Source organism: Leptonychotes weddellii, chromosome 6, assembly GCF_054177405.1.
Source record: "Leptonychotes weddellii isolate Sample4059 chromosome 6, ASM5417740v2, whole genome shotgun sequence".
Taxonomy (NCBI): Eukaryota; Metazoa; Chordata; class Mammalia; order Carnivora; family Phocidae; genus Leptonychotes; species Leptonychotes weddellii.
In genome coordinates this window covers 83762876-83784654 of record NC_138374.1, presented here as the reverse complement: position 1 = coordinate 83784654, position 21779 = coordinate 83762876, and the positions used below count along the sequence as shown (strand labels likewise).

The 21779-nt window shown below is 39.3% G+C and overlaps 1 protein-coding gene across 1 annotated transcript in view; it reads right to left on the bottom strand.

Moving 5' to 3' along the window:
* PLD5 (phospholipase D family member 5) overlaps positions 1-21779 on the bottom strand; it is a 206455-nt gene that overhangs the window by 9877 nt on the left and 174799 nt on the right. Inside the window, exons 7-8 of the mRNA XM_081824494.1 lie at positions 11806-11974; positions 2399-2513 (exon numbers count right to left, since the gene is read on the bottom strand). Of these exons, the coding sequence (XP_081680620.1) occupies positions 2399-2513; positions 11806-11974 (284 nt within the window). The remainder of the gene's footprint in view (positions 1-2398; positions 2514-11805; positions 11975-21779) is intronic.

Sequence of the window (21779 nt, the reverse complement as noted above, 5' to 3'; positions counted from 1 at the left end):
TATGATTCCAACTACATGATATCTTGGAAAAGCCCAAACGATGGAGACAGTAAAAAGATCAGTGTGTTGCCGGGAGTTGGCTGGGAGGGAAGGAGCACAGAGGATTGGCAAGGCAGTGAAATGACTATGATACCATAACGGTGTATACATTGTCAGGACCCAGAGAATGTAACATCAAGAGTGAATCCCTAATGTATATATCAATATCAGAACAGGTTCACCAATTGTAGCAAATGTACCACTTTGGGGGGCTGATAATGGGGCAGGTTGTGTGTACATGTGAGTGGGCAGAGGGATATGAGAATTCTGTATTTTCCATTCAGTTTTGCTGTGAACCTAACTGTTCTAAAAAAAAAAAAAAAGTCTATTTTTAAAATGTATTATATGGGAAGAAGAAGAGAGAGAGCCAGGAATCCATATTTACTAAGGATTGAGACAGATGGGAGCCAATGTTTGGAGCTTTTCCTATATTATCTCGTTTAATCCTCCTACCACCACCAAAGGGTGGACACTTTTATCCCTATTTTAAAGATAAGAAAACAGAGGCACACAGAGACTCAGAGAGATCACGTGACTTTCCATCATCTTCCAGCTTATAAGGGTCAGTGCTTGAATTCAAATAGAGGTTTTTGTGACTCCAAAACACTTATTTGATTCGTTAAAAGAGCTTTTGGATATAGGCACCATATAACTGCTCCAAGTACACATGGCACTTCACTTTGAGTAAACCCCGCAGGTAAAATATCCAGATCTGAGTTCCTAAATCCAACTGGGCCTGAAACCTGATCTGTCCCTGTATTTCCTAATTATTGAGCCCAAAGTTCCCAGTTTTGATGAAATGATTTTGAGTTTGTTTTTGACACGTATTTAAAGAGGAGCTGCTTTCATTCTATCCTCTGTAAGCTAATGAACATGAGAACATCCAGATTCTTACATCCTAAGCCACCAGGAGGGACAGTATGAATAAAATAATATTCTCATATTCTAAAACAACTTGAGTAATACACATTTTAAAAAATTCCAATATACTATTCTCCTAATGTGACACACAACTACTCAAAATGGAAAAAGAGCAACTTTCCACGAAGCTGGGACGGAGTAGCTAACTTTCGAGTGGCTGATGGCAGTGTCTTCTGGTTCCAGGTGGTAGGGTTGAGGGGGAAGGTTCTGGGTACCTTGGATTCTAGGGCTTGCTCTTCCTCTTCTCATCTGCATGTTTAAGTCATTTCCCCAATCATGGTCCGTGTTTTCTTATTTCTAAACTGCAGGCGATAAAAGCTGCCCTCCCTATTGGCAACGTTGCTTAGAAAATCAAATGAGATAAAGTGCTTTACAAAGAAAAAAAGGCATACTCTATACTCACTCACTGAACTAGAGGGGGAAAAAACCCCATATTCCATATTCCTTCATTCCACACGCACGTTTTTCTTTTCTGCTTTGAGCCTGCCACGTCATCTGTACAATGTAATAGCCAGACTGCTGTTCTGTGATTTATGTCCCTTCTTTTACGGATAATAATTTCTGCTCTGCTGTTGATGGTACCAGTTAAGGGATTACCCTGGACTCATGCACACTGTAGGAAAGGCGCACAGAGCTGACACATTAGTAAATAATTCCACTAGTAGGTATTATTACCTTAAAAATAACAACTAACATGAATCAGGTATTATCTGTATGCTGGGGGTTTTAATTGTGCAAGGTGCTCTGCATATATTACTTAAATTTCCCCCAGTGAAGTAGAAACTATTATTAGCCCCATTGTACAGATGGGGATATTGAGGTTTAGAGAGCATGAGTAAATTCTCCGAGGGGAGACATTTTCAAAATGGCAGAGGTGGGATGGTTGTCCAGGCAGTACTCATTTTGGTGCTGGGCTGTCATCATGTCTGCCTCCTGTGATTCAGGACAGGCTGGCTGGGGTATGGTGGGTGGGAAGGGTTCAATTCTCAGGACTCATTTTTTTAAAAATTCTATTTATTTATTTGAGAGAAAGAGCACAAGCAGAGCAAGGGGCAGAGGGAGAAGCAGACTCCTGCTAAACAGGGAGCCCAATGCGGGGCTCGATCCCAGAACCCTGAGACCATGACCTGAGCTGAAGGCAGATGCTTAACCAACTGAGTCACCCAGATGCCCCTGGGACTTGCCTTTCATGAGCCATTCACCTCCTCACCCATAACATGAGGCAAGTGGACCAAAGAATTTCTGAAAACACTTATTAAAAACATCTTCTATGGCATCCCCATACTTGAACCAAGCCCTAGAGGAGAGGTTCAGTTCAAGGGGCTGTTTGCCCTCCCCCTCCTGTTTCCTCCAGGGCCCTGCAGGGTACGGAAGACTACGGTGGGACCGCCACTGACCTGCAGGATCCCCCAAGGAGCCTGACAGCCCTGACACCTACCAATATAAGCCGCGCCGTCTGTCACCATGTACTTGTTGCGATTTAATTTAGGAAAGGTGTGATCCTTTTGTTCTTTTGTAGCACACACATTCTCTCTTTCCAGATCAAAAAATTTCTGTAAGACACAAAAGTAAACAGATTAAGGAAGCAGGTGAATAAGGAACGTTTTTGGTTTTGTTCAAGAGCACAAAAGGGTTTCTTATCCAAATATCCACAGTTGGCCTCATACTGGGTTATTAAAGCCACAATCTTGTTAATTCATATAGATGAAGTATTTTTGCTCTCAAATCTTATATGGGCAAGAAGAGGGAAAATTAGCATGCTCGACTAGGTCTATAATGAACACTTTTAAGCTGCAAAATGAACACAAAATTCATTCTTTCAACAAGCTGAGGGCCAGAAAGTTTTTAAATTCTCATTGTCTTATTCATCGGGGTGCACTGGCATTTGAGGTCTGCCTCAGGGTGCTTTCTGTCATGCATGCCAATGACCTGAATGAATATTCCTCTGTGTTGCATACATTATAAAAAGCAGCAGGCCCATGTCAATGACTAGCTGATTCAGCTGGGGATTTGCAAAGGTCAAAAGAGATTTTGCCAAGGGGACAAACCTAGGTCTACAAGCTTTTTTAATAAGAAGTCAAAAAAATCACCACTTCAAACTGTGAATCCTGACTTTCAACTTTAATGTGACCCCAAAAGCACCTCAGGCCTGGGGCTATGGGGGGCTGACAGTGGAGGTAGGCGGGCTGGTGTTTCCAGAATCTGCTGGAATTCCTAACTGCTCAGATGAGGCCCGAACTGTGACCGAGCTCACAGGATGACACACCATCAAAGGTGAGCTCTTGAGTCTCCTTCACATTGGAAAAGGCTGAACATATCCAGAACTGCATGGAATCTTTCTGGAATGAATGTCTTAGGGCTGTGGGATCATGCATGTTTGAAAGGAAGAAGAGGCAGAGAGAAAAATGAGATGTTATCTAGAAATGGAGACGTCATACAGTTTTAAAATTGTTCAAGTTTGCCTTGGGGAAATAGTGAGGGCTCATCTTCCCCTTCATCCCAGAGTAGGAAAGGAGTGATAAACTAAGTGTGATCACCAAGGTCCCTAACAGCCCTGAAAATTCTATTCCAATTTTTTGCAAGACCCCTTGAGATCAATGGTGCGCCCACCAAAATCTATCACCTGAGAATGGTCCATTGCACATCACAGAGGAAGGTATTACCCAGAGCCATATTACCATGATGCTAGGCAATGCTGCCTCGATCCCCCCTCTCCACAGTTCCTGTCTCCTGCAAAATCTGTGTCATTTGGAGGGTTCACAGATGGCCACATTTTGTGGATTCTTCACACAGACTTGATGACCTGTGGATGCTCTTAAGTCATAGTTATGTATCTGGGAAGCCCTGTGGTAGTTCCCCAACCCTGCCTGCCACCCAGTAACAGCAGTCACCCTGCTCGGACATTCTGTTACAACACATGTCCACACACTCCACCTCCTCCTTTTGAGAAAAATATTATTGTGGAATCAAGATGGATGTGAAAAAGAATAAAATATACATCCTAATTTATGTTGGGGATGGCATCACTGCTTGGCACTCTACAGAGACTCATCTGCTCTAGAAAGTTGAAGATGGCCCCCAAGAAGGAAAAAGCTTTGTCTGGGAGACGAAAATGGCAGCAGGAATCACACTGTATTCACTGACATACTACAAGACACCTAATGTGCTGTAGGTGACAGCAAAGACTGTCCAAAAGGGATTTATGAATTCACTGAAAAATAAAAGCCCAGCTGACAGGCCCAACTTTGTGACTGCAGTCTCTTTCCCAGGTGTCCCCTAATGGATACAACCCCTGCCACCAAGCCAGGGCTGTGGGTGCCCACTCCTCTGAAGAAAGATTCCCTGCCTTGCAACCAGGACTTCTGCTTTATCAGGGATCCCAGGTTCCAGAAGAAATGCTTCAAGGAATGTTCCAATGCCCACCTGTCTTGAAAAAGCTCCTCACCCACCTGTGTTCTAGATGTTGGGGCCACAGGCTGTGTTCCCACTGAGGCTTATGTTGATGCTTAGAAATGCATGGCCTGGCTTGAGTGAGGACCAGAGTCTTTACTTCATGAAATGTCCAACGGTGAACTACTAATGTTTGGTCTATTCAAGTAATGTGACCATGGGTGTTGGAAAAGATGGAGCTGAGTAAGTAGAGAATAAAAGGATGGATTCTACTTTCCTTATAATTTCTTGCAAGTCTTAAATGAGAGCACAATATTTCACAATGGAGATTTCAACTGATAGTGCCTTCGAGAAGAGGTGGGAGCAAAGGCACAATGTGTGGTAGGCTCCAGACATTCTCTCCTCTGCTTCTGTTTGTATTAGTCATGTCTTCTTATTTTCTGTGTTCTGATGCTTTGACATCTGAGCCCTGCTGAGCCTGGAGGGACTGCTCTTCCGAGGGCTGGCTAATTTCTGGAGATAGCAAAGAACTTGCCTGTGAGTGCACTTCTCATACTTAAAACCATGGCCCATACCCTGAGTCACCTCCTTTATGGCTCACACTGGGCCACTATCCACTTGCCCTAATCACCCCAGGGCCAGGTACCAGGCACCAGGCAACTAGGGACAGCCCCTGGGCCCTAGAGCCCACCGAAATCATTCAAACTTGCCAATCCTAAGTGGGCTTACTCTGCCTTGCCTCTTCCCCAACCCTGTAAACCAAAACAAAAGTTCTTGTCCATGCTTCCCTCACTCCTGCCTCCTGGATGACCCTGGGGCATCCCTTCATGCCCCCTTCTCTTGAGATCTGTGAATAAAACAAATTTGCCTTTCCAATGGCCACCATTTCCTGATCTGTTGGCATTGTCATATCTAAATCATAATCAAACTTGTATTTTAGAACACTGCTAAACTTGGTAGGTCTGACAATGGTGCTCCTCTATCTGCAAGCATACTGAACTCTGAGTGAATGACCTCACCTGGCAGATTCTTCACCCTTCTCCAGCACACCCTCTTTAGGGAAAATGGCTAAAATGACTCCATATCTACCATGCTCCCTGCTCCCTCCACTCACTGGTTCACAGATCCTTCCTGAACATGCTTCATCAGCTCCTTTTTTTGATTTTATCCATCCATCCATCCACCCATCCATCCATCCATTCAACACATATGTTTTGAATTCTTTGTGCCAGCATCCTGCTAGGCACTAGGAATACAATGCTTGACTTGATTTTCCATGCTGTCCTATATGCCACTTCAGTTATCTGGAAAATGCCATCCCTAGGCTGAAAACAATCCCCAGGATTCTCTTGTCCATGGAAAGGTACTGAACACAAACTGACTATTCTCCTGGGTCGCTGCCTGGCTTTCTGGGAACATACCAGTGTTTCCTCTAATCCCTGATTCCTGATTCTAAACTGAGGTTGGTGCTCGAATCCAACTCCTGGTTATCACATTCACTTGTAAATCTGGTGTGGAAAATAGATCCATAGTAGTAATCATAAACCTGTTTCTTCTTCCCATTTTATTGAGGAGTAATTAACATCTATCACTGTATAAATTTAAGTTGTACTGCATCATGGTTTGATTTACACATTATTGTGACATGATCACAATACATTCAGCTAACATCTATCTTCTCATATAGATAAAATAAAAAGATAAGAAAGAAGAAAAGAATAAAGACAAAAATTTCTCCTTGTGATGAGAACTCTTAGGATTTCTTTTCTTTCTTTTTTTTTTTTTTAAAGATTTTATTTATTTATTTGACAGAGAGAGACACAGAGCAGGAACACAAGCAGAGGGAGTGGGAGAGGGAGAAGCAGGCTTCCCGCTGAGCAGGGAGCCCGATGTGGGACTCGATCCCAGGACTCCGGGATCATGACCCGAGCCGAAGGCAGCCGCTTAACGACTGAGCCACCCAGGCGCCGTAGGATTTATTTTCTTAACAACTCTCCTACATATCATGTAGCAGTGTTAGCTGCAGTCATCATGTTGTATGTTAAATCCCTAGTACTTATCTTGTAACTGGAAGTTTGTACCCTTTGACCACCTTCCTCCAATTCCCCGTCTCCCCTACCCCACCCTCCACCTCTGGTAACCACAAGTCTGATCTCTTTCTCTATGACTTTTTATTTTTTTTAAATTTTATATTCCACATACAATTGCTATCCTACAGTACTTGTCTTTCTCTGACTTATTTCACTTAGAATAATGCCTTCAAAGGTCCACCCATGTTGTCAAAAAGGTATTATCTCATTTTTATGGCCAAATAATATTCCTTTGTATAGATATGCCACAACTTCTTTATCCATTCATCCATTAATGGGCATTTAGGTTGCTTCTATGTCTTGGCTACTGTGAGTATTGCTGCTATGAACATGAAGGTGCGGATACCTTTTTGAGTTAGTGTTTTAGTTTCCTTTGGTTATATTCCCATAAATAGAATTGCTGAATCATATTGTAGTCCTATTTTTAATTTTTTGAGGATTCTCCATACTATTTGCCATAGTGGCTGCACCAATCTACATTCCCACCAATGGTGCACACAGGATCCCTTTTCTCTACATCCTCACCAGCATTTGTTATCTTTGTTTTTTTGATGATGGCTGTCCTAACATGCATGCTATGGTATCTCACAGTGGTTTTGATTTGCATTTCCCTAATGACTGGCAATGTTGAGCATCTTTTCATGTACCTCTTGGCCTTTTGTATATCTTCTTTGGAGAAATGTCTATTCAGGTCCTTTGTCCATTTTTTAATTGGGTTATTTGCTATTCAGTTGTATGAGTTTTTGATGTATTTTGGATATTAAGCTCTTATCAGATATATGCTTTGCAAATATTTTTCCCCTTCCATAGGTGGTCTTTTCACTGTTTCTTTTTTATTTTGTTGCTTGTATTTTAGGTGTCACATCCAAAAAGTTATTACCCCAATGCATGTTAAGAAACTTCGTTCCTGTGTTTTCTTCTAGGAGTTTCATGGTTTCAGGTCCCACATTTAAGTCTTTAATCCATTTTGTGTTAATTTTTGTGAGTGGTGTATGATATGGGTCCAGTTTCATTCTTTTATATGTGAATATCCAGGTATCCCAGCACCATTTGTTGACAAGATTATTTTTTCTCCATTGAGTATTCTTGGCTCCCTTGTCAAATATTAGTTGGCTGCATATGCTTGGGTTTATTTCTGAGCTCTTGGTTCTATTCCATTGGTCTATTTGTCTGTTTTTATGCCAGTACCATATTTGATGACCATAGCTTTATAGTATAGCTTGAAATCAGGAAGTGTGATACTTCCTTCTTTGTTCTTCTTTCTCAAGATTTCTTCAGCTATTCAGGGTCTTTTGCAATTCCACATAAATTTTATGAGTGTTTTTTCTACTTCTATAAAAATGCAATTGGAACCTTGATAGGACTGCATTGAATCTATAGATGGCTTTTGGTTGTATTGATATTTTAACAATATTAATTTTTCTAATCCATGAATGGGGGATACCTTTCCATTTTTTTGCATTGTCTTCGATTTCTTTTATCAATGTCTTATAGTTTTCAGCATAGAGATTGTTTATCTCCTTAGTTAAATTTATTCCTAAATATTTTATTGTTTTGATGCCAGTATAAATGGGATCCATTTTTTTTTCCAGAAATTTCACTGTTAGTGTGCAGAAACACTACTGATTTTTGTATTTTAATTTTGTATCCTGCATCTTTACTGAATTCATTGATTAAATCCAACATTTTTGGGGGTTGAGTCTTTAGGATTTTCTATATATAAAATCATGTCATCTGCAAATAGAGACAATTTTGCCACTTCCTTTTCAATTTTGATACTTTTTATTTCTTTTTCTTGCCTGATTGCTCTGGCTAGGACTTCCAATACTATGTTGGATAGGAAAGGTAAGAGATGGAACACTTGTCTTGTTTCTGATCTTAAAGGAAAAGCTTTCAACTTTTTATCATTGAGTAAGATGTTAGCTGTAGGTTTCACAGACCCGTTTCTATTTCTAATACTGATTTGTGAACTCAGACATGTGCATGGCTACTCAGTTTATAAAAACCAGTTAAATGGAGATAAAAATTTCTATTTTATATCAATATTATTAGAATGTTAGGGAGATTAAAATGAAATCTATGTGAGAAGCATAATTTTTTGAAATCTACAGTAAATCCTAGAATTTTATGTCTTTATATGATTGATAACTTCAACTTAAAAAAATATTTAATGTTATGAATGAGTTAACATTTTATCTGATATTTTTGTTGATCCCACAGATATATAAGTCAGATGTGTAGCATCTCAAGTCTTTGAGCAGATGTAATATATGACGTTTTTCAATATAGATAGGAAAGACAAAAAAAAGAACTTTGTAACTTCAATTATCTGTTCTGCATGCAGAGACCATGCAGTATGATATCTAAGAGCTCAGACTCTGGAATTAGAAAGACTTGTATTTTCCTTAACTTTATTTTTACATTAATAATGTATGGTATTGGCAATGATCTCATTAAAAATATATGAATAAAAATAAATATGAATAACATTGTAAAAATTAGTAATTCAGTAATTCTACTTTTAAAATTGGCACAGAAAAAATTTGTATGTTTGGTAATGTTGCATTTGTTGCAGCAAAAGTTGTAAGACTATGTTAAAGCTTTTCGTATTTGCTGTGTGAGCATTTTGTAAAACACTGAAAGTAGTCTGAGATAGTACAAGAGATCATTTCTTACGACTTATTTTATATCATTTGTTTTCCTCATCCTAAAAAGTTGAATAAAATCTGTTCAATTCAGTTCTACACACACACACAAGGAAAGAAGGAAAGAAGAAAGAAAGAAAGAAAGAAAGAAAGAAAAGAAAGAAAGAAAGAAAGAAAGAAAGAAAGAAAGAAAGAAAGAAAGAAAGAAAAAGAAAGAAAGAGAAAGAAAGGAAAGAAAGAAAAGAAAGAAAGAAAAGAAAGAAAGAAGAAAGAAAGAAAGAAAAAGAAAGAAAGAAAGAAAGAAAGAAAGAAAGAAAGAAAGAAAGAAAGAAAGAAAGAAAGGCTTGTATTTGAATCTTTCTCCTCTATTAACGAGTGTCCTGGAGAGAAATTATTTAATCTCTTTAGGCTTCATTTTCTATGTCTTTACAATATAAAAGTTCTTGCTTCACAGTGTAGTTGTGAATATTAAGTAGTACATACAAAGTATTTAATGCAGTGCCTGTCCAACTGTCTATACTCATGAATATAAGAAATTCCTTATTTAAAAAAAAATATTAAGCACTTACTACATCTAGGCAAAGTGAAGTGAGATGGTGCCCTAATAGCAACAATAAAACTTAATAAAAGATGTAGCAATGGTTTACCCAATGGGCAGCAGGCAACAAGGAAATTGGTATTACAGGATGGAGAGAATGGAGACCCAAGCAGTGGCAAAATATTTGGTAAAACCATAACTTGCATTAATTTGGAACGAAGACCAAGCACACCCCCCCCCCAAAAAAAACCAACTATGGCTATAGGTCAAGGGATGGGAAAACAAATTGTTAGTAGTATATGTTGGTTGTTATTAGTACTTTTAGGAAGTTATCAGAGGAGACAAATAAGCTCAGAGACGGATTTGCTGGCTTGCAAACTGATATGAAAGAGAGCAGATACACTAGAAATTTGGTATTTCAAAGGGTTAGAAAAACTGATTGTGCCAGGAGCCCAGGAGTATAAAATTAGTTTGAAAAATGCTTTAAGTGACTGAGGCCAGTTAAGACTCAATCCTGCAGCAAAGATCAGATAACTGGAATAATCATAATTGGTATAATCTTCCCACCCAAGTCTGATGACCTGAATGAAACCACCATTAATAAGAAAGAGGAGCAAGAGGGAGAAGGGGAGGGGAAGGGGGAGAAAAAAGGAGAGAGGGGGAGGGAGGGAGAGGGAGGCAGAGGCAGAAGTATATGGGCAAGGAAGCATATTGGTCAAGTTTGGGAACTATGTACAACAAAACCTTTGGCTGTGGCTATTGGTACATACATTCACTGGCCTTCTGTCCCTGTTATATGGGGAGGAGGTAACTTCAACCTGGGTTTTGGGTTTCGTGGGAAATTGCTGTTTTGTTTTTAGTTTCTGTTTATTGAACTATGAGGTCCAGAACTGCACATCTCAGGGAGGTCTTGAACTTTGCACTGTGCAGTACCTGTGGGGGATGAGGGTTCTCTGTGTGGGTGCAGACTGATGATCCACCAACCTGTCCCTTTGTCTTTTGGGGAACATGCCACCCCTGACATTCGGTGTGGCCAGGTGAGTGACTTCTGAGCAGCAGAATAAAGGCTAAAGGGAGGTTCACCACCTCCAGGCCCACCCCATAAATGCCTCCTGGGCAGTCCTCCATTCTCTCTCTCTCCTTCTGATTGGCCCTGGGATGCTGAGGGTTGGGACTATCTTGGAAGCTATGTGTCAGAGTGGATGGTGACACCCCTGTCATCCTGGTCCCTAAATACTGCATGGAGCACAGACCCATCACCCAGAAGTGTGCCTGGCACAGAGTAGGGTCTCAGGGTACATTTGCTGAATGACTGCAGTGGAGGCTGGAAAAGGTGAGCCCTAAAGAACTAGCGGGCATTAGTCAGATAAGGCACAGAGGAGGAGAGTGCTGTAGGCAGAGGGAACAGCATTATACAGAGGCCCAGAGGGGAGGAAGAGGACATCCATGTGAGGACCTGAGAGTCAAAGATGAGCTAAGGCATTACCACACTGAGAGTAAAACCCATTCCCAATCTTGTCTCCCTCAAAGTATATGGATTAGCATGTGGCCCCAAGGACTGGAGCAAGAACAGGAGCTCAGGCTGGGGGTCTCTGGGGCTGGGGGAGGCTGTGGAGAGCAGAGCCACTGCTGGTCACAGACTTAGAAACAGGAATGGCAGGTGAACGAAGCAGTTCAAACAAAGCAGAGAGGGCCCAACAGGCAGTGTGTGAAAATAGGGCGAGGCCGGGAGGGCACCAGCAAATGTGGGTTCCAGGCTCCTTTTCTCATGTGTTTGTCTTTTTTTTTTTTTTTTAAGATTTTTTATTTATTCATTTGAGACAAAGAGATACAGAGAGAGAGAGAGAGAGAAAGCATGAGCAGGGAGAGAGGCAGAGGCAGAGGGAGAAGCAGGCTCCCCACCGAGCCAGGAGCCCGATATGCGGCTCGATCCCAGGACCCCGGCATCATGACCCGAGCTGAAGGCAGACGCCCAACCATCTGAGCCACCCAGGTGCCCCTCATGTGTTTGTCTTGAAAAAAATACTTATCCTACTTTTGAAATATTTTCTCACTATCAGAGACTGTTATCCTGGTTCTTAATTGGCAGTTTACATGAATGCATGTGCTTACGGCTTTCACAGATGTGGGGAGGGAATCAGCCCTTTTTATTTAAAAATACTGAAGTCAATATCATACTTACAACTTTCAAACTGCAGTTGGCTATTTCAGTGCAAATAGCTTTAAGAGATGAAATAAAGTTAAATGTAAGGGGGTCAGTTTCCTTCCAGAAGCTTATAAGGAGTCGAACTTTAACGCTTCGCAAAACTAATGCTTCTCTTATTTTCCCATCCAAGTCTGGCCAGTAAGTCCTGTAGGAATAATATCCATGTGGATAAAAATAAAGAAAATAAGTTAGTTTGGGGAAAGAAATTTACTAGACTGCAAAGAACATTTATATTAACCCAATCATTACTTCGTTCTGTAATATAGACACAACTTGATAGGATATGTTGAAAACATGCAGATCTCCTGGATTGGGCACCTAGAGAGGATGCTTTCTTGGGTCCTGACTCTGCCTGAAATGAATTCTTCCACCACTGGGATCTCAGAGGATGTGGAGAGATTGACCTCCATCACCTGCTATCCTCACCATTCCTGCACCACCTCAGCTCACATGTGCGCTGAGAGTCAACTTTCCAACAGAATTCCTGTTCAGAGCCTTGAGCACCCCATCAGCCCCCAAAGGCTGTGAGAACCCCTCTTCTTTGGAAACTGCCCCCCAAATGAGCTTCTGCTCTGATTATCCAAACTTCCCCATACTCTCATTTCCAGGCTGTCTTCCTCTTTCCTGACCAAGCCCCCAGCTACTCTGGCCCTTGGACTTCTCCACCAGGCCAACAGTGTCTCCTGGAGGCTCAGCCTCTTCCCTGAATCTGTAGCTTTTTGCCTTAACTAAATCCTGACTCTTCCTGAGGCCATAGCTTCTCTGGAAGTCCTGACATGTTATTTTCTACCACAATTTACCCACTTGGTTTAGGAGGTGGGGTCAGCCCTCCCAAAACACACACAATGTCACTTCCAGAACTGTCACTGATTTCTCATTTAAAAAAACAACAACAACAAACATTTCTATCTTAAAGACAAGCCCCAAATCTATCTCTCCTCAGCCCCAACATGTGTAGACCTTTGTTTGTTCACTGGTTCAAATCTTTCCCTAACTCCAGGCCAACTCAGTTTGGACTGATACAGTTTTATTCAAAACCTTAGCCTGCAGGTTTTGTAATCAGTGCACCTCCAAAGTTCTCCTCTTTATATGGACCAGCCTGTGGTCCTGCAGCGTCCTGCACTCTATGAAATCCCCACTGAGCACGCTCTTGCCCTACATGGGCTCAGCCACATGACCCCCTCACTCTCCTGCTCCATCAGCTCCGGGTCACCTTTCCGACCGAGACCAACCTCAGTGATCACCTGAAGAACACCTTCCCTGCCCCTTTCTCTAGCTCTTGGGTCAGAGCCACACATCCCTTGGTCTATTTCTATGGCCACAAAACCAAGGACTGCTGAACAAAGTTAGCTCAGCCCTGTGAGCTGAGGCCCTCGCCACCATCCACCTCCCCTGTCCTTGCCTTGGGCAGTTCCTCCTCTGGGACCTTTCTGTAATTACTCTAAGCTAGACCTCACTCCAGAGAAACTTGTTTCTTCCTCCATGCACAAAATAGAGCTTCTCGGTCATGGTCTTCCTCAACTTTCTACCCCTGAGAGCCTCACACATCCTTCTCCCCTTTCCCCCAGCTCAGAGGATAAGGCAACCTGCTCAGGGTCAGACCTGGACCACCCCTCCCCCTGGGCCATTCCCCTGACCCTCTAACTGTGTTTCATTGGTCATTCCTTCCCAAAGAGTGTTTCAACTCCCCCCTCTCTCCCTTCCTCTTAGTTTGAGAATAAAATATAAATCTTGCTCAGAGAACCCTCCCCTGACTCTGCATCGCTCCATGGCTGGTGCACAATCTCTTTTCCCTTTTGAACTAAACTATCTATCTATCTATCTATCTATCTATCTATCTATCTATCTATCTATCTATCATCTATCATCTATCTATCTATCTATCTATCTATCTATCTATCTATCTATCTATCATCTATCTATCTATCATCTATATCTATCTATCTCTCATCTTTGAGTGTAGCTGACACACAATGTTAACATTAGTCTCAGGTGTACAACACAGTGATTCAACATCTCTATACGTTACGCTGTGCTCAGCACACAGCTGCCATCTGTCACCACACAACACTGTCACACGATCATCAAGGATATTCTCTGTGCTGTGCCATTCATCCCTGTGATTTACTCATTCCACAGCTGGAAGCCTGTACCTCCCTCTCCCCTTCACCCATTTTGCCCATCCTCCTGCCCCTCCCCTCTGGCGCCCATCAGTTTGCTCTCTGTCTTTATGGGTCTGTTTCTACTTTTTTGAACATAACTTCTTGACAGTATAATCTAGAACCTCTGACTTTACTTCATCACCCCCACTCACTCCTCAGCCTACTGCCCCCTGGCCTCCAGCCCACCATTTTTGTGCAAATCTCCAAGTCTGCAGTGATGTCCCAACTGCCAAATCTAATGGACATCATTCAATTCTTACTTTACTGTTAGTTTAAGTCACATGTGGCTCTGTTGATGGTTCTTTTCTTCTTGAAAACAGATTCCATTGGCTTCTACGACCCTGTGGTTTGATGGTCTGTCCCTTATTTCTCACAGTGTTTCTTTATCTGTTGTATGGTCCATGCTCCCTTAAGATTCCATCACCATCCCCTGTTCTCCTTACTCCACAGGCCATCTCCTTGGTGGCTTCATCTACGTACTTGATCTCAACTGTCCTCTAGAGTCTGAAAAGCTCCAAATTCACATCACTGGCCTAACCCTCTTCAGACTTCATTCTGGATATCTTTGTAAGATCTTTACCCATCCGGATCTTTACAAGAACCTCAAATTCACAAATCTGCTCATTTCCTTCTACTTCGTACAGACTCTCTACTTTGTATGACGTTCATCATCTAATCACCCAAAGCAAAAACCTGGTTATCATTCTTGTGCCTGCTCTCCTTTTCACCATGTGCTTCAGAGATATTCCTGGAATATATATCCTTTATTCTATCCTGTAATTATCCCTGACTGGGCCACTGTAACAGCTCCAAATTTGTTTCTCGGCCTCCAGTCTTGTCCCTGTCAAGTATGTCTTCCATGACCACCAAAGGGATCTATCTGAAAGCATATCTCCTTTGACTGAAACGTAGTGGAGGCTCCCCAAAGTCACAAGACTCCCTCACAGTCAGGTCCTCCTGTCCCTGGTCCCTGCGTTCCCTCCAATTTGATCTCTCACCACCTGTGTTCCAGCACTGAACTTGTTACAGATCCTGGCATGTGCCAGGTGATTTTTTTTTTTTTAACTTGTGCTGTCCCTTCTACCTGGAAAACTCCCTTTCTTATCCTTTGATTAACTTCTGCATATTTTAAAAGGTAATCAAGTAGCATATCCTCCAATAAGCCTCTGCTTGAAACTGCCACAGATGCTCTTTCACTGAGGACCTATAATATTATGTGTATATATCTATTGTTCCATTCCCCACACTGTGTTATTATAATAGATTCTGTGTCCGTTTGTCCTATTGGATGGAGTTCCTGGGACCATACACTATTCAGACTTTAATCACTCCTGCACAGTGCCCAATAAATATCTGTTGAATGAAAACATAAGTGAAAAATATTAATAGCCCACAGACTAATCAGTCTACTTTTTTCTTATTGAATAAATTTGATGAGTAACATTGTGTAAATTTAATAAGCTATACAGCATGTTACTTTGGTACATTCTTATATTGTAATATGATTGCCAATGTACTGATAGTCACCACATTACATTATTACAGTATAATATTTATAGCACATTAGCTCTCTATGACCTGTCTACTACTTATTACAAGTTTGCAGTCTTAAACACCATCACTCTTATCCCTCACCCCCCAGCCATTGGTAACCATCATTTTACTGTCTGTTTTCTACAGGTTTAACTTTTCTAGATTCCACATAGACGTGATATCATACAGTACTTGTCTTTTTCTGTCTGACTTGTCTCGCTTAGCATAATGTACTCAAGGTCCATCCATGTTGGTGCAAATAGGAAGATATTCTCCTTTCTCGAGGCTGAGTAATATTCCATTGTGTATATGCACCACATCTTTTCATCGATTCATCCACTGATAGGCATTTGTGCTATTTCCATATCCCTGCTATTGTGAACAGTGCTGCAATAAACGTGGGAGTACATATATCTCATCAGAATCCTGTTTTCGTTTCCTTTGATTAAATACCCAGAAGTGGAACTGCTGGATCGCATGGTAGACTTATTTTAATTTTGGGGGAACCTCCATATTGTTTTCCATGGTGGTTGGATCAATTTATCTTTCTTCCAACTGTGTATAAGGGTTCCCTTTTCACTACATCCTCGTCAGCATCTGTTGTCTCTTGACTTCTTGATGACAGCCCTTCTAACATGTGTGAGGTGATACCTCATCATGGTTTTGATTTGCCTTTCCCTGATGATTAGTGATATTGATCATCTTTCCATGTGTCTGTTGCCATTTTGATGTCCTCTTTGGAGAAATGTCTGTTTAGTTCTTTTGCCCATTTTTAATCATATTATTTGCTTTTTGTTGTTGTTGTTATTGAGTTGCCTGAGTTCCTTACAGATTTGGATATTAACTCTTTATCCAATATATGGTTTGCAAAAATTTTTCCCTATTCTGTAATCTTTTTATTTTGTTGTTTCCTTTGTTGTGCAAAACCTTTTGAGTTTGATATAGTCCCATTTGTTAATTTTTTGTTATTGTTGTTTGTGCTTTTGGTGTCATGTCAAAAAAATTATTAGCAAAACCATTATTGATGAGCTTTTTCCCTATCTTTTCTTCTATGAGTTTTATGATATCAGGTCTTATCTTTAAGTCTTTGATCTATTTTGAGTTAATTTTTGTGAGTCATGTGATAGTGGTCCAACTTCATTGTTCTGCATGTTTTTCTCCAGTTTCCCAGCACCATTTGTTGAAGAGATTGTCCTTTCCGCATTGAGTGCTCCTGGTGCCCGTGTTGAATATTAGTTGACTGTATAGGCCAGGGTTTAGTTCTGGGCTCTCTATTTTGTTCCATTCATTGGTGTCGTCTATTTTTGTATTGTTTTTATTACTATGGCTTTGTCATATAGTTTGAAATCAGGAAGTGTGATGCCTTGAACTTTGTTCTTTTTCTCAGGATTGTTTGGGCTGTTTAGGGTCTTTTGTGGTTCCATACAAATTTTAAGGTTATTTCTTTTATTTCTGTGAAGAATGTTTTTGGTATTTCGATGGGGATTGCATTGAATCTGTAGATCACTTTCAGTAATATAGCCATTTTAACAATATTAATTCTTCTAATTCATGAACACAGGATGCCTTTCCATTTATTTGTGTATTCAATTTCTTTCAGCAAAGCTTTGTAGTTTTCATTGTACAGATCTTTCACTTCCTTGGTTAAATTTATTCCTAAGTATCTTGTTTTTGATGCTATTGTGAATGTGATGGTTTTTCCTTCTTTTTCAGAAGCTTCATCATTAGTGTAAAGGAATGCAACTGATTTTGTATCTTGACACTTTACTGAAATTGTTGATTAATTCCAACAGTTTTTTTTACTGAAATTTTAGGATTTTCTATATATAAGATCATATCATCAGCAAATAATGACAATTATACTTCTTCCTTCCCAAGGTGTATGCCTTTTATTTCTTGCCTGATTGCTCTGGCTAGGGCTTCCAAGACTGTATTGAATAAGAGTGCATCCTTGCTTTTTTCCTTATCTTGGGGGAAATGCTTTTAATTTCTCTCCAGTGAGTATAATGTTAGCTGTTGGTTTGTCATATATGGCCTTTATCATGCTGAGTTATAGTCCTTCTGTACCCATGTTAAAGGTTTTTTTTTTAATTATCATGAAAGGGTGTTGTATTTTGTCAAATGGTTTTTCTTTGTGTATTGAGATGATCATGTGATATTTATCTATTATTTTACTGATGCAATGTATTTGCATTTGTTGACTTGCATATGTTGAAATATCCTTGTATCCCAGGGATAAAATCCCACTTGGTCATCGTGTATAATCCTTTTAATGTGTTCCTGAATTCGGTCTGCTAATATTTTCTTGAGAATATCTGCATCTAAATTCATCAGGGATATTGGTCTATAGTTTTCTTTCTTGTGGTCTCCTTCTCTGATTTTGGTAGCAAAGTAATGCTGGTCTCACAGAATGAGTTTGAAAGTGTTTCTCCTTCTTGATATTTTGAACAAGTTTGGGGGAGGATTGGTGTTAATTCTTCTTTAAACGTTTGGAAGCCATCTGGTCCTGAGGTTTTTTGTGTTGGGAGTTTTTTGATTACTGATTCAATCTCTTTACTCAGACTTGGTCTGTTCAGATTTTCTACTTCTTCCTGTCTCGGTCTTGATAGGTTGCGTGTTTCTAGAAATGGAGTCATTTCTTTTAGTGTATGTAATTTCTTGACATATAATTGTTCATAGTAGTCTCATAATTCTAGGTATTTCTGTAGTATCAGTTGTAATATCTCCTCTTTCATGGTTATTTCTTTGAGCCTTCTCTTTTTTTTCTGTAGTTAGTCTAGTTAGTCTAGCTAAAGGCTTAAATTTTGTTTCTCTTTTCAAAGAACCAGCTCTTGGTTTTGTTGATCCTTTCTATTGATTTTTTGGTCTCTATTTCATTTATTTCTGCTCTGATACTTATTTTCTTCCTTTTGCTAACTTCAGGCTTACTTTGTTTTTCTTTTTTTGGTTCCTTGAGGTGTAAAGTTAGGTTATTTAAGATCTTTCTCATTTCTCAGTATATGTGTTTATAGTTATAAACTTCCTTCTTGGATCTGCTTTTATGCATCCCATAATATTTGATATGTTGTGTTTTCAAGACAATTTTTTATTTCCTTTTTGATTTCTCCTTTGACCCAAAAGTTGTTTAGAAGTGTGTTTAGTTTCACATATTTGTAGATCTTTTTACTTTCCTCTTGTTGATTTCTAGTTTCATATGATTGTGGTCAGAGAAGATAGTTGGTATGATTTCAACTTTCTTAAATTTGCTAAGATTTGTTTTTGTGGCCTAACGTGATTTATCCTGGAGAATGTTCCAAGTGCACTTGAGAAGAATGTGTATTCTGCTGCTGTTGGGTGTAATGTTCTGCTAAGTCCATTTATTCTAAAGCCAAGTTCAACAGCAATAATTTCTTGTTGACTTTCTGTCTGGGTGATTTATCCATTGCTGATGGTGGGGTATTAGAGTCCCCTACAATTACTGTATTATTGTCTATTTCTCCCTAATTGCTTAGTATGTTTTGAAGTTCCAGTGTTGGTAGCAAGCATGTATATTTGTGATTGCTCTATCTTCTTGATATAGTGGCCCTCTTGTCATTATATAATGACCTTCTTTGTCTCTTGTGACCCTTTTTGGCTTGAGGTCTATTCTGTCTGATATAAGTATGATTACGCTTGCCTTCTTTTCATTTCTGTTTGCTTGGAATATCATCTTGCATTCCTTCACTTTGAACCTGTATGTGTCTCTAGAGCTAAAGTGAGTCCCCTATAGGCAGCATATTTGCTTTTTTATCCATCCAGTCACTCTGTGCCTTTTGATTGGTGAGTTCAATCCATTTTCGCTGAGGGTGATTACTAACATGTAAGCACTTACTACTGGCCTTTTTATCTTCTGCCTTCTGGTTATTTTGTCTTTCCATGTTTCTTTTTCTTTGTTTCCATTGACTTTTGCCAGTTGGTGGTTTTCCAGGATGATTTGCTCGTTCTCCCCCCATTTATGTTTATGTCTCTGCTCTAGATTTTTGCCATGTAGTTACCATGGGGTTTACATAAAGCATCTCATAGAAAAAAAGTCTTTTCTATGCTGATAGCACTTTACTTTTCTTCACTTATCATTCTTTTACTCCTCTCCTCTTATATTTTTGATGTCACAAATTACCTCTTTGTATGCTATGATTTCATCACCAAGTTATAGTAGGCATAGTTATTTTAATGTTCTTTTCCTTTAACATTTAGGATGTAGTTAAGTTTAATATACTATTCCAAAAAAGAGTTAAAAGAGTTACAATATTCTAATTCCGACTGCTTGTTTATCACCTTAATCAGAATTTTGTGTACTTTCATTTTTTTGTTTGTTTGTTTCTTTGTTTCAGCTTAAAGAGCTCCTTTCAACATTTCTTGTAAGGCAGGTCTAGTGGTGGTGAACTCCCTCAGCTTTTGTTTTTCTGGGAAAGTCTTTATTTCTTTTTCACATCTGAAACGGTAACTTTGCCAGAGAGTATTCTTGGCTGCCAGCCTACATTTTTATTGTTCCTTCACCCTTTTACTAATTTCCTCCTGAAAGAGGTATTTCATGTAACTGAGGAAATAAATAATGAACAACCCCAAACTGTGAACCAAATAAATAAGTGAATTGCTTAAAGAAACAGCACTTGATTGCTAACACAAGAAGAACTGAAATAGGGCCTCTGATTTTTTACTGCAGGATCTATTTAGCCATGTATCATTGTTCTGTTCACTTTCTACTTCTCTGAAAAGTAGAAGTTACTTCTAACATTGCTGCTAAATGATGACGTATATATATTTTTTTACATGTTACCAACCATTTATACTTTGGGAGCATGTGAATTTTTCCTTTCATTTGGAAGTCTAGCAGTGTGTAGACTAAAAGTTAAGTCTGTAGCATATTAACACACTGATATTTGATAAAGTCTATTTGTTTATTCAAGTTGAATTCACTCCTGAAAAATTTCTCCAGGACAACGTAAAAGATAAGTAGCCAGGCTGACTTTTAATTTTTTTTTCATAAATTTTTTTCATTCTTTTTTTTTTAGTTAATGAAAAGGAAGTTTAATATGTACAAATAAAACAGAAAAAAATTTTCTTACAGACTGGTTAGAGGTAATGTTATTCAGAAGTTGTCTTTCAAACCTGAAAGACCTAGCTTGCTTTCTTATTTTTTTTACACTATCAAAAAAGAATGTTTTGCCACAAATGAATAATGGACAGAGACATGTCATTGGCATGTTTACAATTAGGAAATATATAAAACCCACTTACACTTGATAAAAAAAAAGTTAAAGGTGATTAGAATATTTACTTTAAAGTAAGGCAAGAGCTAATACAGTTACAGCTGAGATTTTAATTGTCATACTTTCGGATTTATGAGTTGGGCAATTAAATGCCTAAAACAGTCTGATGTTTTCATTTGGTAAGACTATGAAAAAAAGAAAAAGTGTGGCTATATGTGGCTATGTTGTTATATTTCAGCACAAATTATGAAGTTGTGCCCCCACTCACAGCAATAAAACACACCAAAACAAACAAAAAGCAAACCAAATAGACTTCCTCAGCTGATACAAACTTCAGTGTCTTTTCTCAGGGGTTTTCCATTTTTTTTTTTTTGTTCTTAAGAATTTAATTATAACTTGGATGTTTGAACTATTTCTTCTGTCTCTGATGACTTTTCATTAGAATGCCTGACAGCAGTGTCAGCTCTGACGTATTGTAAGTCCAATAAAAGAACTGTTCTTTGACTAACAACTGAAATGGGAGATTAATAACCCAAATGCAAAATTTCAGGTGAGTTTTTCATTCTTTATCATTCTTTTAGTTTTCTCTAACTTTTGCATTTCCAAGATATTTTAGATTCTCCATGCTAACTCCCTCCCCCCTGGCCACAAAGGAGCTTAATTTTGTTCCTGGGACTTCATGGAATGAAGGTTTTGTCAATCCTAAAAAATCATCATCTCATACTAACATAAGTCCATAAATTTGACCTTATTCTCCTTCTCAATAATGGAAAAATCAGGCAAAACCTATCTATTATGTTTCAAAATCTTCCCCAAGTGAGGTTGACATCTAAAATGAAATCTCAAACAAAATACACAATAAACAGGAGGAAAATAAAAAGGAGAGATAGAGAGAAATTAAGGAGTCGATCCCATTTACAATTGCACCCAAAACCATAAGATACCTAGGCATAAATCTAACCAAAGAGACAAAGGATCTGTACTCAGAAAACTATAAAATACTCATGAAAGAAATTGAGGAAGACAC